At 35.6% G+C, this 15,250-nt stretch overlaps 2 protein-coding genes across 9 annotated transcripts; both read right to left on the bottom strand.

The window, feature by feature from the left end:
* Positions 1-123: 123 nt before the first annotated feature.
* LOC120006308 (serine/threonine protein phosphatase 2A 55 kDa regulatory subunit B beta isoform-like) lies at positions 124-6,413 on the bottom strand. Of its 7 annotated transcripts, XR_005469967.1 has the most exons (15): positions 5,886-6,412; positions 5,051-5,154; positions 4,838-4,939; positions 4,604-4,723; positions 3,350-3,559; positions 3,156-3,247; positions 2,729-2,847; positions 2,281-2,404; positions 2,007-2,130; positions 1,631-1,699; positions 1,443-1,534; positions 1,274-1,351; positions 1,058-1,122; positions 496-856; positions 163-421 (listed from the first exon to the last, which is right to left on the bottom strand). XR_005469967.1 is itself a non-coding variant. In XM_038856317.1 (14 exons), exons 1-14 carry the CDS (start codon positions 6,004-6,006, stop codon positions 720-722), a joined length of 1,551 nt encoding a protein of 516 aa, XP_038712245.1. In that variant the 5' UTR covers positions 6,007-6,413; the 3' UTR covers positions 124-719. The 7 variants fall into 7 exon arrangements, 6 of the variants coding, with proteins under 6 accessions (XP_038712245.1, XP_038712240.1, XP_038712243.1 ...); XM_038856317.1 differs by having other exon boundaries at positions 124-850; positions 5,886-6,413; XM_038856312.1 differs by having other exon boundaries at positions 124-856.
* Positions 6,414-6,917: 504 nt separating this feature from the next.
* On the bottom strand, positions 6,918-13,921 carry LOC120006305 (serine/threonine protein phosphatase 2A 55 kDa regulatory subunit B beta isoform-like). 2 transcript variants are annotated; one of them, XM_038856308.1, is made up of 14 exons: positions 13,405-13,921; positions 12,303-12,406; positions 12,094-12,192; positions 11,829-11,948; positions 10,493-10,702; positions 10,289-10,380; positions 9,842-9,960; positions 9,322-9,445; positions 9,044-9,167; positions 8,593-8,661; positions 8,407-8,498; positions 8,236-8,313; positions 8,017-8,084; positions 6,918-7,621 (listed from the first exon to the last, which is right to left on the bottom strand). In XM_038856308.1, the coding sequence occupies exons 1-14, from the start codon at positions 13,514-13,516 to the stop codon at positions 7,485-7,487; spliced, it is 1,548 nt and encodes a 515-aa protein (XP_038712236.1). In that variant the 5' UTR covers positions 13,517-13,921; the 3' UTR covers positions 6,918-7,484. The 2 variants fall into 2 exon arrangements, with proteins under 2 accessions (XP_038712236.1, XP_038712237.1); XM_038856309.1 differs by having other exon boundaries at positions 10,496-10,702; positions 13,405-13,920.
* Between the last annotated feature and the right edge of the window lie 1,329 nt (positions 13,922-15,250).

The following is a 15,250-nucleotide window of genomic DNA, read 5'->3' as shown; positions in this document are numbered from 1 at the left end:
GATTTCCTTCGTGGGAGATCGTAGCAATAGTTGAAATTTCAGATAAAAAGATATGCATGACAAGTAGTACATCCCAAAAAACATAAAAAAAGACTACATTCCAGAAAACATTAAAAAAATAAATAAAAAATACATCCAATATAATCACTCTGCAAAGACCAAAACAAACCAGAAAACTTTTCAAGAGGAGAAAGAATGGTTAGAATATAAAATAACAATAATCATGATAACACGACTTGAATTTTAAATTCAAATTCTACACTATTGAAGCCCTACGTATCAATGAGAATTGATGCATCAAAACAGCTCCCCCTACCAAATTCAGGTCTAGCCCCCAGTTGTCTCAGGAGTGTAGCAGCACAAAATCAGAAGCTTTTTCTTTTTCCAATTGTTGGGGAGCTAAGACGGCACCTTCTTCGACCTAAACAAAATAATACAAGGGCAGAATTGCATCTTCCCTGATGAAAGAATATAAATCAGTTAGGTACTGCCTACCTGGTACTCTGGTAGCGAATGCTAAGGTCTTCCTTCATAATTTAACAAGAGTAACATTGAACCCCGGCGTTAAGATGTGCAAAAATTCTAATGGGTAGCTGGGAGTCTAATAATTGGCACAACTTTCATGTCAGTTGCCGAGGAAGAAAGGTAAACTAAAACCTTTACTGGAGGCAATGACTTGAGCATTGCCAAGCAAAATCAGAATTCCTTTGAACATCATCTTATGCATAGTACATGTAAAGGCTGTTTGAGGCAGCACATGCAAGTGCATTTTCAGATGGATGCCATGCTAGATGTAGCAGCTTTGTTGAGAAATCAAAAGCATTTCCGTTTGAATCACCTCCGCAGTCATCTGCACCTTTAATAGTTAAAAGGGAAAAGAAACAAGCATTAAGATAATCCAATTTCGTAACAGCGTACACAAACAGTTCATATGATATCAATGTTCTAACAATAAAACACAATTTACTAAGACCACTGACACAATCTGCCAGCAACCAGATGGAGTTACTAGACTTTGAGCACCATTGCATAAAGTCATATTGAAGCAAACACAAACCTCGCCGGAAACCACGAGATAGATTGCCCAGAGATCTAGGCCTTGATGGTGTTTGGACTTGCCTCCTGGAAACACACGAGACACATTGTCATCCCATGAAAAGGTTTCTAAGTACTTCGACATAGCAATATTCAGTTTGATACATGAAGGCAGATTCACATTAAGTCATCGAACACATAATGTCACACAGTCTCTTCATGGCATTCTCCGACATACCTCATGGGATTTTTGCTGGCTTCCAACGACGTTGCTTCTGTGCTTCCTTCAGAACAACCAAACACACGGAACACATTGCTGGAGCCACAGAAAAGTATAATACCAAACGTAAGACTTAGGAACCTTCTAATTCTGACAATAGTAAAAATACATAATAAAGGCGAGCAACCTGTAGGAACCAGTTGCCACTCGAAGTCCATCTCCACTAAGACAACACTCAAACTTGTCAAAGATAGAATCATTCTCATATAAATCACAGAGCTGCACAAGATCAATTTATTAGCATTAGATGTATAATAAATCAGCTCCATTAAGCATACCTAATGTTAACAAGAGCCAGTTGGAAGAATAAATTACCTTAGGTCTCAAGTATTCATGAACCTGAAAACTTGCAACTGGGCCAGAATCCATATTTATATCCCACAACTGTCAACCGTACACACAAAATATTTCAGAAAACAAAAGCAAAAAATAGAAAGGAACATCAAATAAACTCCTCAGGGCAAAATCAAAATACTCTACAAGATTATATTATCTGGTTTTATCATCTAAACACACAATCATCACCCACTCCATAAACTAGGCCTACCACCTACGTTGGAAAAATCATAAAGCACTCAGTATTTTCGTACCTAAAATGGAGCAACTAGATAAATAAAAATCAAATATAAATTTTCAAGTCTCTTTTGACAAATCAAACAGAATATCAAAACTATATGTCGAACAAGTCAACCTTGAGAGTCATGTAGTCACGGCTAAGTATATGCCTTCCATCCTTAGCAAACTTTAGATCCGAGATTGACGCAATTATTTCTGTGAAAAAGGACCTTGTGCCAGGCATCTCTGGCTGCTCAAACCTAAGCCATCAAAAGGTTTAATAAATTGTTTGTTGGAGTATCACCAATAGGAGTAGAAAAGAAAGAAACATATGACAAAGCTAGTGAATGGCATGTGTATTGAACAAAAGGCCAAGCAGGGTGCCAAAAAGAAAACCATAAATCACCTACAATTTGCTATGACTATCACATAGAGCCGACTGTCGCATATCAATCAGACGGATAGAGCCCTTCGAACTACTATATGCTAACATGTTACAGTGGGTAGGGTGAAATTCTGCCGAAGTTATCACCTCTGCAAGTATGAATTTAAGCATGTCAATAAAGGTACAATGCTAATGGATATATAGGATGGCCTATTAAACAAATAAAACAAGAGGAAATTAGAGCAACTATCACAATTCAATCAGTCAACACTATGCAAAGGAGAGGTGCCCAAAAAAACACTAGGAGAGGGACATTCAAGCAATATATGCTATACCAAGCAAACCGAGAAGTCGTGCGTAACACTGCTTAATCATCTTAATTGCAATCCTCACCAATGTAAAACCCTTCAACAACTACTAGGCATAACTCTATTATAGCACTATAAATTCCATTTGGAGAATTAGACTCGCACCAGTCAGATCTTCCATGTTTGCGGGCTTCACGTCAACAATATTAAAACTCTGACTGCTAATTTCCAAGTTCCAAAGATTTATTCGTAAATCATCAGCTGATATAAAAGTCTCTCCGTCACTACAAAACAATGAAGACAAAAATAACAAGCCATCAGTGAATGCAATAAATTTGTTAGCACAAAGTTAAGTTCTTCACTGTCCAATTTTTTTTCCCTTTTATCAAATGGAAAATGATTTTTTTTAAAAACACCCAGAAGGTTCCAGGAAAAATACAAGTTTTTCACTGATAATGCACCAATAGATAACTAAAATCCTTAGAAAAAAATTATATTACTAAAATTACCAGGGTAATGCCAAGAACAAATACATAGTAATACAACTCAAATCCCATCCAAAAAGAAATTCACAAAATGAACTTCAGTGTACCTGTTATTAGAAATGGAATTAATGTGATAGTCATGCGCATGGGCATATATTCTTCGACACCTAGCCACAAGGCTCATCTCATGACTAGTCACCTAAATTAAAAAATTGTGCTAATCAATAATGCAAGAAATAACTATTTCAATTATCATATTATGAATACTCCAAGACAATATAAATAAGAGATCGGGTACAACTACCGTCGGCATACGCAAAGAAGGGATACCCCCTGATGGAAACTCAAAATCACAGCTTGAATGACCAACAAGTTTCTCTGTACACTTTCCATTCGCAATACAAGGTTTCAAGCAGGTTGATGTACTTGACCCAACAATAGGAACATTTCCCACGGCTTTCACAGGGTCCATGTTCATGTCACATACTTTCTTAACCTTCTTTTCTTGAACCTTTCCAGCATCAAAAGTCAATGCATTAGAAACGAAGCATTTTTTAGAGCCACTCCTAATTTTTCTTTTCTAGAAAAAAAAAGAGAAAAATAAAATAAGTGGCCTATTTTAGACTTCCTTGAATTAATCTTACCACCTGTACCAACCTTCATGCCACACAGCCACAGCACTATAAGGATCTCAAAAGGGCTATGATTTTTATTAGATCACATAACCATCACCACTACAGGTGGCCTCACAATTCTAATTTGGTTGACTAGGAGGTATAACTATACCACAACTATCTTCACCCTTCTGAAAATATTCAAAAATGCTTTCTGAACTTCATGTGAAAAACTCCAAGCTAAACAGAAAAAGAGATTTCACCCCAACCCTCCTCATATTTTTAGCATGAAGGGCAATCCCCCTTTACCCCACTCCTTCACTGCTGAGCATATGCCAAGGTCACTACAGTCTAGAACTTCCCAAGTCAAATTTTACACAAAGGATATTTCCTTGACTTGGGTAATTCAAACTTTATTGGCTGCTTTTTTCTAGACCCTCCGTAAGAACATTCTGGCAATGATTGAAAATATATTCAATGGAAACTAAAACCTCAAGCATCAATATTGCTATAGAGGGATGCAAAAAGTTTTAACTGCTTAATGTAAAGAAAACCCAAATCATCCCATAGCAACCCAAACAGCGTATCCAACACATTTACTTTTTAATAAGCCAAAACGTTTTCCACTGAAAAATAATCTTAACATTTTACAAGCCATCACATTGTGACCCAGTTGTCCTCCAACGGAGCTCTGAAAAGTGACCAATGAAAGCAATTGCCTTCTGCTGCCAGTAAATAAAATTTGGAACAAGCAACAATGCATTCCAGGAATAAAATGACTTGATCAAGAAAGTTTAACGCCACAGTATCATCCAGAGACTGTTCCTCCATCCAAAAAAAATATCATACAAAATATGACACACATTATAACTTTAGCGTCCAACTAGAAACTGATTGCTAATTCCTTAAAAAAAAAAAAAACTTAATTACGCAGCCTATACCTTCCAAAATTTGATGGTTTTGTCATTAGTCGAAAGAAGAAATAGGGCGCCATTGGCTGGCTGACACCATCTAATTTTATTGATTTTCTCCTCAATTTCCAAGCTCTTAAGATAATCAAACTGCATAAGAGATAAAAGGAAAAGATAGTCACTTACAAAATACCAAATTAAGAATTCACCCAATAAGCTCAGAAATTTTTTAAAAAAGGAGGAAAATGAACAAAAAATTAATACTTCAGGCTCATGGCTTTGAAACTCTGTTTTATAGCAGAACTCTGGATGCCTAATAATTGGGTAGTCCATCATCTCTAGATCTCTTCGACTTCCACCATGCTGCTGATTGTAAGTTCACACAATCCACATGTATTATTATAGCAGCATGGTATACAAAAACACATAAAAGAAAACGCTGACTAAAATGTACAACCAAATAGTGACATAACATACATCTCTCGTATCTGTTCTTTCAAATAAAACAACCCGACCTCCGCGATCTCCGGTGGCAAGGTGATCCCCAGTTCTATCAAATTCAATGGCGGAAATAATATCAACTGCAAACAGAACAGCCAGGTCACAATGTGAGCCAGGGAAAAATGTAAAAGCGTTAAATTAGCCTCAACAAGTGAGACAATTTTCATAACATCAGCAAACTAGTAAATCAAAAGAGCCTTAGGCGGTTATATATATCCAAAATTAATTTGTTTATTCAGTTCCTAACTTCCGCTTGGGGAGGAGAAAGGGTATGCAAAAACTGCTCCTTCCTGAACTAGAAACCACAGCGCACAGCGTCAAACTGAAATGTCATACTATAAGCAAACTAGTTCTCAAATCCTGGTACTTAATCCTCAACTAGTGAGGAAAAAAACTGACTCAGAAATGCAACTGCAACTGGAGCAAGTCTCAGCTTGAGTCATTTGATAATTGTGCTGTAGTAAATTCAATGTGGCTTATTGCATTGTCCAAAATTGATCAAACAACATGCAGTGCGTGGCCTTGCATCATGCTCCTAAATCCACAAGGTGAACATGTATGATACTCTCAAAAACAAAATAACTCCTATGATTATGGCACTATATCTCGTACCAATTCAACCTGAGGATGGCGATCCACTCGGTACACAAAATTTTAATTGAAATAAATTCGCCACAGCCGAACCTATACTTGCGGCAACATTTAAAATAAATACCACAATTTCGTAACCAGTAAAGCAAAAGACAGAATACTAAAATCAAACCTAACAAGGATTAAGAAAAAAAATATGACATGGAGTCGAAGGTCGCACCTTCCTGCACTTCCTCCCCGGCAGTCCGTTCGCCAAAAACCTGAGAGAATTTCCACTCCAGATGCTCCGGCTCTCCAGCAGTACTCGCCGCAGCTCCTTCACCACCGTTTCCGCTGTTCATTCTCGACAAATCTTGTTTGACCGAATTCACAATGAAAGTAATACACCGATTGATCAGATAGCCAGATTCACAACGATAACATCATGAATTCGATGCAATCTCCTTAGAAAATGCAATCTCTTCACTATCATCCATCATAACTATAAACACAAATATTTCTCTTACAGGCAGACATACACACACACACACACACTCTCTACACTTCTCTATTCCTCCGGAGAAACACAAATCAACGAGATTTAACACAAAAAGACAATCTCAGATTGAAACACCGATGAGATTTTCGCACTCTCCCAGTTAATTTTCTCTCCTTTTCGTTCTGCGATACGAGGGAGAGAGAAAAATAACAAACACGATACTATATGCGCACGCAGAGAAAAACAAAAATGGGAAGATAATGACGAAGCACGAGATGCACAATAGCTTATCGGCTTTGATTATTAGCTCTCACCAGTAATAATATTGGTTATTAATAATTAATTAATTTATCTGTTTTGTTGGAAAACTTAACATGGGAATAATCATTTTATGTTAGTTTATTGAAAGAGACATGGATATATTGTATTTGATATCTTGGCTACTTTAAAGATGAGCTTAGGATTTTTTTTATTGTAGATTACAAATGCTGTTTGAATCCATAATGGTTTAAAAGAATCAACCATAAAAACAGGGTAAAAGGAAAACAAAATAGGACATTCTAATCACCACTCAATATTTGAAAGCGTTCCAATATGAATATTTGAAAGCGTTCCAATATAATTACTCCGACATATTTCTCACTTGACAATCAACTTGTATCTCTCTTTTCAACTTGTATATCTCTTTGGTTTTTTCATATATCCCGTGTTTATAAAGACAAAAAAAACGCTTTTCAAGAGGAGAAAGAATGGTTAGAAATAACAATAATCATGTTTAAGTATCACAAGAATTGAATTTTAAGTCGAAATTGTACACATTTGAAGCCCTAAGTATCAATGTGAATTGATGCATCAAACAGTTTCCCCTCCCACATTCAGGCTTTCAACCCCGCAGCGGCGAAGCATCACTAATTAGAAGCTTTTGTTCCAATTGTTGGGGAGCTAAGACGGCGTCGTTTTTTTACCTAACCAAAATAATATAAAGGATTGCATCTTCTTAATGAAAGAATATAATCAGTAAGACCCTGCCAGCCTGGTACAAACGCCGAGGCCTTCCTAGATAATTCAACAAGAGCAACATCGAACCTCATTGTTAAAATGAGCTAAAATTTTAATGGTAACAAACTCTCATGCACAATGGTCGAGGACAGACAATACATACGCATACTTCAAGGAACGGCACCTCCAGGTTGTAAATGTTCGCCTGTAGCTAGAATTCTAATGGGAGTCTGATAATTGCACAACTCCCACCTCACTTGCTGAGGAAGCAGGGCAATGATCTTCCATAGAGGCGATGATCTGAGCTTTTCCAAGAAAAAAAGAATTCCGTCCCGAATCAACTTATGCATAATACATATAAAGGCTGTTTGAGGCAGCACACGCAAGTGAGTTTTCAGTTGGATGCCATGCCAGATGTAGCAGCTTCGTTGAGAAATCATAAGCATTCCCATTTGAATCAACTCCAGAGTTATCCGCACCTTAAACCATTACAAAAGGAAAAGAAAAAGGAACATTAAGATAATCCAATATCATCAGTGTTCACAAACTAAAAGAGCCCCTATTAAAAAGGAGCTAGTGAAATGATGAAATCAATAATAATAAGCTCACTTAGTAAAATTAGAAGACAAAAATGAGCGAAACCCAATTGACTTCTTTTTTTCTTTGGAGCGAAAAATAACGTAAAACATTTTGAGGTAGTGGGTCTGTTGTAAAAATAGATATGAATATATGATCACCAACACTATTCATATTATACCAATATTATGAAGAATAAAACACAATATAATAACACCACTGACACTATCTGCCTACAACCAGCTGGAGTTATTAGACTTTGAACACTGATAAAAGTCATATTAGAGCAAACACAAACCTCGCCTGAAACCACGAGATAGATTGCCCAGAGATCTAGCAGGCCTTGATGGTGTTTGGACTTGCTTCCTGGGAATGCATCATACATTGTCATCACATCAAAGGATTTCTTGGTCTAGCAATATTGAGTTTGATGTAAAACAACATACAGACTGATCCTTCTTATTTCACTATTGAACGCATACACCTTCAGTTTCTTCATATACATTCTCAGACATACCTCATGGGATTTTTGCTGGCTTCCAAAGTCGTTGCTTCTGTGCTTCCTTGGGAACAACCAAACACACGGAACAGATTGCTGGAATAATAGAAAACGTATAATACCGTAAGTACGACTTAGGCACCTTCTAATTATGATGATAGTAAAAATAAGTGATTTGTTCGAACAAACCTGTAGGAGCCAGTTGCAACTTGAAGTCCATCTCCACTAAGACAACACTCAAACTTGTCAAAGATAGAATCATTTTCATACAAATCACAGAGCTGCAATATCAACAAATAATTTACATTAGACTGACACAATGCATTAGTTCCATTAAGAATTACCTAATCTTACCAAAAGCCAGGTGGACATTACCTTAGGTCTCAAGTATTCATGAACCTGGAAAGTTGCAACAGGCCCAGAATCCATATTTATGTCCCATAACTGTCAACCATACAAGCAAAACATTTGAGGGAAGAGAAGCAGCAACAGAAAAGAAAAGCGAATACACTGTCAAGGGAAATCAAAATACTCTACCAGATTGTCTCATCTGGTTTTATCATCTAAACAAAATACCATCATAATCCCCATAAACTACACCTACTGTTTTCATTGGAAATTGGGGAAAAAATCTCAAAAGAGATCAGGTTTCATATAAGTTAGGACCATCAACTCACACAAACCAGATAATCAGAAAAGTCATAAAGCACTCGGCATTTTCATACCTAAAATGGGGCGGCTGAAGAATAAAATACCAAATATGAATTTTCCAATATATTTTTGACAAATCAAAGACAATATTAAAACCATATGTTAAACGGTCAACCTTGAGAGTCATGTAGTCACGACTAAGTAAATGTCTTCCATCTTTGGAAAACTTTACATCCGAGATTGAGGCAATTATTTCGGTGAAAAAGGACCTCGTGCCAGGCACCTCCGGCTGCTCAAACCTAAACCATCAAAAAGTTTAATAAATTATTTATTGGACGATCGCCAAATGAAGCACCAAAGAAAGTGTCATATGACAAAGCTAGTGAACGATACATGTGTGCTGAACAAAAGGCCTAGCAAGCTGCAAAAAAGAAAAAACCATAAATCACCTACAATTTGCTATGACTGTCACATAGAGCCGATTGTCGCAGATCAATCAGTCGGATTGAGCCTTTCGAACTACTATATGCTAACGTGTTGCAGTGGGTAGGGTGAAATTCTGCCGAAGTTATCACCTCTGCAAGTATGAACTTAACTGTGTCAATAAAGGTACAATGCTATAAATACATTCAGGATGAAACATTAAACAACTATCATGATTCAATCAGTCAACACTGTGTAAAGGAGAGGGATCCATTCCGAGAGACAAAGAAAGAGAAGAAAAGAGAGGTGGGGGGATCAATAAACATTCTAGGCCTCCAATCAGTTACCCAGCAAAGATGGAGATTTAATCAAGAAAGACAAGAAAAGAACATGCACAAGCACACAAGGAATGACGATATACCAAGCAAAACATATTACTCATTTTAATTACAGTACTCACTAATTTAAAATTGTAAAGCAACAGCTAAATTTGAGGCATAAAAAGCTCTATTTAGCATTATAAACTCCATTCAGACAGCTAGAGTCGCACCAGTCAGATCCTCCATGTTTGCAGGCTTCACATCAACAATATTAAAACTCTGATTGCTAATTTCCAAGTTCCAAAGATTTATTCGCAAATCATCAGCCGATATAAAAGTCTCTCCATCACTACAAAAGATCAAAGAAAAAAAAACAATTTATCAGTGAATACAATGAATATGATAGGACGAAGTTATGTTTTTCATAGTCAGAACTTATTAGCAGTTTCATTCACAGTTAATACACTAAATAAAGATTACTAAAATTACTAGCATAATGCCAAGAACAAATACATAACACCACCACTCAAACCTCATCCAAAAGGGAATTCACAGATAGAATTCCAGCAAGAATACAAACCCAACATAAATATAAAAAACAAATCAAAAGGCAACGTGCACCCCAAACAAAAGTAAAACAAGAAAGGTACGAATCATAATGGTCTTAATAAATGTACCTGTTATTAGAAATGGAATTGATGTGATAGTCGTGGGCATGGGCATATATTCTTCGACACCTTGCCACAAGGCTCATCTCATGACTAGTCACCTAAATGTAAAAATTGTGCAAAATTGTGCCCATCAATAAAGCAATAAATAACGATTTCAGATATACTATTATGAATACTCCAATAAAATATGCATAAGAGTATTGGCACAACTACCGTAGGCAAACGCAAAGATGGGATACCCCCGGATGGAAACTCAAAATCAGTGCTTGAACGACCAATGAGTTTCTCTGTGCATTCTCCATTTGCAATACATGGTTTCGAGAGGGTTGACGTACTCGAACCTGCAATAGGACCATTTCCTGCAGCTTTCACAAGGTCCACGTTCATGTCACATATTTTCTTAACCTTCTTCTCTTGAACCTTTCCAACATCAAAAAGCCAAAGCATTAAAACACTGCATTTTTCAGCACCATATATTCCTAAATATAAAATTGGTAAAATATGTTAGGCCTATAATCCTCCTTAAATTAACCATTCCACCCTTACCAACCCGCCAGACCACAGCATTAGAAGACTCACTAAAGCCTTTTTTTTTATTATATAACATAAACATCTGAGAGTTGGTTAAGTTTGCTACTGAAGGAAGCCTCACAATTCTGATTTGATTGAAAAGGTCGCATAACCATGGCCAAAACTATCTTCGCTAAATGTTTAACAATGCTTTCAAAACTGCACTGTGAAAAACTCCATGCTAAAAGAAAAGAACGATGAGCTTTTATTAAAAACTCTCAACTTTTTAGCATAAGGGGCAATCAAACTTTACATCTTTACCCCACTCCTTCACTGCTTACTGCTTAGCATATGCCAAGAACACTACACAAAGGCCATTTTTTTGACTTGGGTCATTCAAATGTTTTTGGCCGCTTTCTTAAAAGATCCTTCATAAGAACATTGTCACAATGATTGATAATATATTCAATGAACACTAATCTTGTGCATCAATATCAGTATAAAAAATGCAAAAAGTTGGTGGAAGTGACTGCATAACATAAAGAATATATGAGTCATTTCATAAGAACCCAAGCAGTATTTCCAAAGCAAGTTTTGGGATTTGGGATATCAGAACATGTGTCCCTTTATTTCTAAAAGCTTGTCTAGCAGCCACAAACAAGAGCATTGTCATTGTTATGAGATGCCTTGTGTCCAAGAACATAAAATGTTTTCAAATTGGATAAAATTACTTCAATCTAACAAGGAACCACATTGTCACCCAGTTGTCCTCCACTGGAGTCCCGAAAAGTGAACCAATGAAAGCAATTGCTTTCTGTCGCACTTGAAGCAAATTTTGAACATGCAAAACATTGCATTATAGGGGGGAAATGACCTGTTCAACAAATTTAAATGCCACAAATATTATAGATAAAATGTTCCATTAAACTAAATATAACATACAAAAATGTCAGATACATATGATAACATGAAGGTCCAACTAGAAACTTATAGCTCATTCATTAAAATATCTAAAACTACATGGCCTCATTCATACCTTCCAAAATTTGATGGTTTTGTCATTAGTCGAGAGAAGAAATAGGGCGCCATTGGCTGACTGACACCATCTAATTTTATTGATTTTCTCCTCAATTTCCAAGCTCTTGAGATAATCAAACTGCAGAAAAGATAAAGAAGCATTTTTTACCCAGTGATACAAGGAAAAGAGAGCAACTTATAAAATCTAAAATCCAAATTCTTAAATTCAAAAATCAATCACAGTAACTAAGGAGAAATTCAAAAAACGTGTGAAGAAAAGTTACCTCAGGCTCATGGCTTTGAAACTCTGTCTTATAGCGGAACTCAGGATGCCTACTGATTGAGTAATCCATCCTCTCTAGATCTCTCCGATTTCCACCATGCTGCGCATCATAAGTTCATGTCATCAACTTGTGTTGCAGCAGCATAGTTTGCAAAAACACATAAAAGAAATTGCTTACTAAATGAACTACCAAACAGTGACATAACATACATATCTTGCATCAGTTCTTTCAAATAAAACAACCCGACCTCCACGATCTCCAGTGACAAGGTGATCCCCGGTTTTATCAAATTCAATGGCAGAAATAATATCAACTGCAAAAAGCACAGCCAGAACACAAAGTGAGCTGGAGAAAAATGTAAAGGCCCTAAATTAGCTTCAACAAGAGAGACAACTCTCGTTATTTTTAATTGAATGAAGAGACAATTTTGATTACGTCAGAAAACTTGTAAATCAAAATAGCCTTGGCCATCTGTATCCAAAATTAATTTATGTTTATTTAATTCTTCAGTTCCTCCTGGGGAGGAGACAGAGGAATACAGAAACTGCTCATTCATGAATTAGAAACCAGCAGCACTCAACATCAAACTGAAATAACATTTATGTTCTTATTCATGCAATATCCTGTCATGGGCCTCATGTCATCAATAATAAGCCTTCCAGTAGAAAATTCACAATTGAAACCAACCTCTTTACTAGAATAATTGTTATTAGACCATTCTATTCTCAATATCATGAACATTGTCCAATCAACATAGCACATATCCAAACTTACTTAGCAGCAAACTAACTTAAAACACGGTTATGGGAAAACAAAAACGTTGCAGCACATGAAACCTATTATCCACAGTGACTACCTAAATCCATAATTGTCTATGATGCATGTAAATTCCATCTCTTAGATGTACGGAAACAATTAGATGCTTTTTCTACTACAATCAAGACCTCGGAGTAACGTACTCCAAAGAAAACTAAAAAAACATCATATATGCCACCCCAATATTGGTAAACCAAATTTCAGCTGCAACCTATCCCAAATTGATCAAACAACAAACACTACATTGCCTTGCATCACGCTCCTAAATCCATGTGAAGAACATCTAAGATATCTCATACCAATTCAACCTGAGGTTAGCTATCCACTCAGTACACAAATTTTAGCTGAAATAAATTGGTCACCACGGAACGCATACTTGCAGCCACATTTAAAATAGTTTCAACAAGTTGATAACCGATAGAAACAAAAGACAAAATACTTAAATCAAACCCTAACAAAAATAAGAAAAACAAATCAAAATCACGAAGATCGCACCTTCCTGCACTTCCTCCCCTGCAGACCGTTCGCCAAAAACCTGAGAGAATTTCCACTCCAGCGGTTGCAGCTTTTCAGCGGGACCAGCCGCATCTTTTTCTCCTCCGTTCATTTTCTGCAAATCTTGTTTGACCGAATTCACAATGAAATCCGTCAGAAGTAACACACCGATGGATCCGATACTCCAGATTCACAACGATAACATCACGGATTCTATGCAAACTCCTTATAAAATGCAATCTCTTCACTATCATCCATTACATCCAGAAATACACATATTGAACAAGAGCGAGATTCCTCTTAACACGAACACATACGCACACTCTCTGTACTTTCTATTTCTCCGGTAAAATATACTCAAATCAGCGAGATTCGACACGAACAGACAATCACCGATAATCAGATTGAAACGCCGATGAGATTCACACACTATCTCAGTTAATTTTCTCTCGTTTTCTCTGTCTTTGATATGATAATTTGGAAAATAACGACGAAGTGCGAGATGCACAGTAGCTTCTCGGCTGATTATTAATTTTATCAGATAAATAATAATAATTTACTTTATATTGTTGGCAATTATTTATATTCTATTTATCTTTTTCTTGTGAGAATGAACATGGAAATAAATTAATTATTTTCATGACATTAATAATATCTTCAATATTTGATATCTTGTCGACTTTATGGATGAGGTTAGGATCTGTTTAGCGTAGATAACAATGATCCCGAAATAAACTACCAAAAGAAGGAGAGTTATTAAAAAGTAACCATATTATTATGTTTTTTAGCGTTGTCACAAGAACTTTAATTTGCTCAAAAAAATTACTCCTTAATTACTTTGTTAGTAAAAAAATCTAAAAGTAAAATAGCATTTTAATGATTTATTAATTATTGTAAGCTTCAAGTTTAGTATTAAAATTAACATTTTGGTTAACATGTCTTTGGAATAATTTGTATCAAAAAAATGTGACGTAAATTAGCTTGGATGAATATTATTGTATCTCATAGGAAAAAAGATGGGATGTAACTATTTAGAGGTGTGAAACTTGACTAGAAATCGTTTTCCGATGAAGGGTCTAATTCAACTCTCAATATTAACTCCTTTCGTTTTTTAATTTTCTTTTTGACATTTTACCATGGGTGAAAAATTGATTTATCGTCATTTAAAAAAAATAGAGGGGAAAGATAAATGTGTGGTGCATGTAAGTTTGATTCATATAACGGTTTATATGTCACACGTTCTATGAAAATTGTGTGAAATTTAAAATACATATGTCTTAATATGATTTACCATAATCTCATTTTGTAATGAAAAGTCAATCATTTTCAACACGGTATAAGTGTATCATATCGTTATCGTTTAGTTATGAAGTATAAGACTTACCAAATCAAGAGCTAAATTCTTATGCCTTGAACCATGACAAAAGATATGATCGTCGTGCATAAAGTTTTATGATGTGTTTTTACACAATCCAAAACCTAAATTTAAGAAAGTTATTTGGTCACACAAAAATTAAATATATGCTTTTATTTTTATTAATTAAATTCTCATTGATTTTACGATATTTATCATTTCGTGAAATTATCAGCTATCACTTATCATCGATTGTACTGTTTTTAAGCTTCTTTTTTTTTTTTTTTTCTCACAACAAGAAAATTCAGTCGATATATATTTACTCAATATATTTGATATTATATATATATATATATATATATATAAAATAATTGCATAAATAATTTTTGAATTCGTGTTAAAATTTGAATTAGAAAAAAAAATAAGACAGAAAAAAGGGGCAAACTCAAAAGTCAAAACATGTCCCGTTACCAAATGCCCCAAAATTCCCTC

Source organism: Tripterygium wilfordii, chromosome 9 (assembly GCF_013401445.1).
Source record: "Tripterygium wilfordii isolate XIE 37 chromosome 9, ASM1340144v1, whole genome shotgun sequence".
Classification (NCBI taxonomy): Eukaryota; Viridiplantae; Streptophyta; class Magnoliopsida; order Celastrales; family Celastraceae; genus Tripterygium; species Tripterygium wilfordii.
Note: the sequence above shows the minus strand (reverse complement) of the source record. Positions and strands in the feature narration are given on the sequence as shown.

What these genes read in the sequence shown, in the direction of transcription:
- LOC120006305 (XM_038856308.1), bottom strand. Translation starts at nt 13,516, where the DNA reads ATGAACGGAGGAGAAAAAGATGCGGCTGGTCCCGCTGAAAAGCTGCAA. An exon ending in AAACATGGAGGATCTGACTG is followed by an intron (nt 9,446 to 9,841) that starts GTGCGACTCTAG and finishes TCATACTTGCAG; the next exon opens with AGGTGATAACTTCGGCAGAA. An exon ending in GTTGCAACTGGCTCCTACAG is followed by an intron (nt 8,314 to 8,406) that starts GTTTGTTCGAAC and finishes CTATTATTCCAG; the next exon opens with CAATCTGTTCCGTGTGTTTG.
- LOC120006308 (XM_038856312.1), bottom strand. Translation starts at nt 6,006, where the DNA reads ATGAACAGCGGAAACGGTGGTGAAGGAGCTGCGGCGAGTACTGCTGGA. An exon ending in AAACCATCAAATTTTGGAAG is followed by an intron (nt 3,560 to 4,603) that starts GTATAGGCTGCG and finishes GATGCTGGAAAG; the next exon opens with GTTCAAGAAAAGAAGGTTAA. An exon ending in AATTCCATTTCTAATAACAG is followed by an intron (nt 2,848 to 3,155) that starts GTACACTGAAGT and finishes ATTGTTTTGTAG; the next exon opens with TGACGGAGAGACTTTTATAT.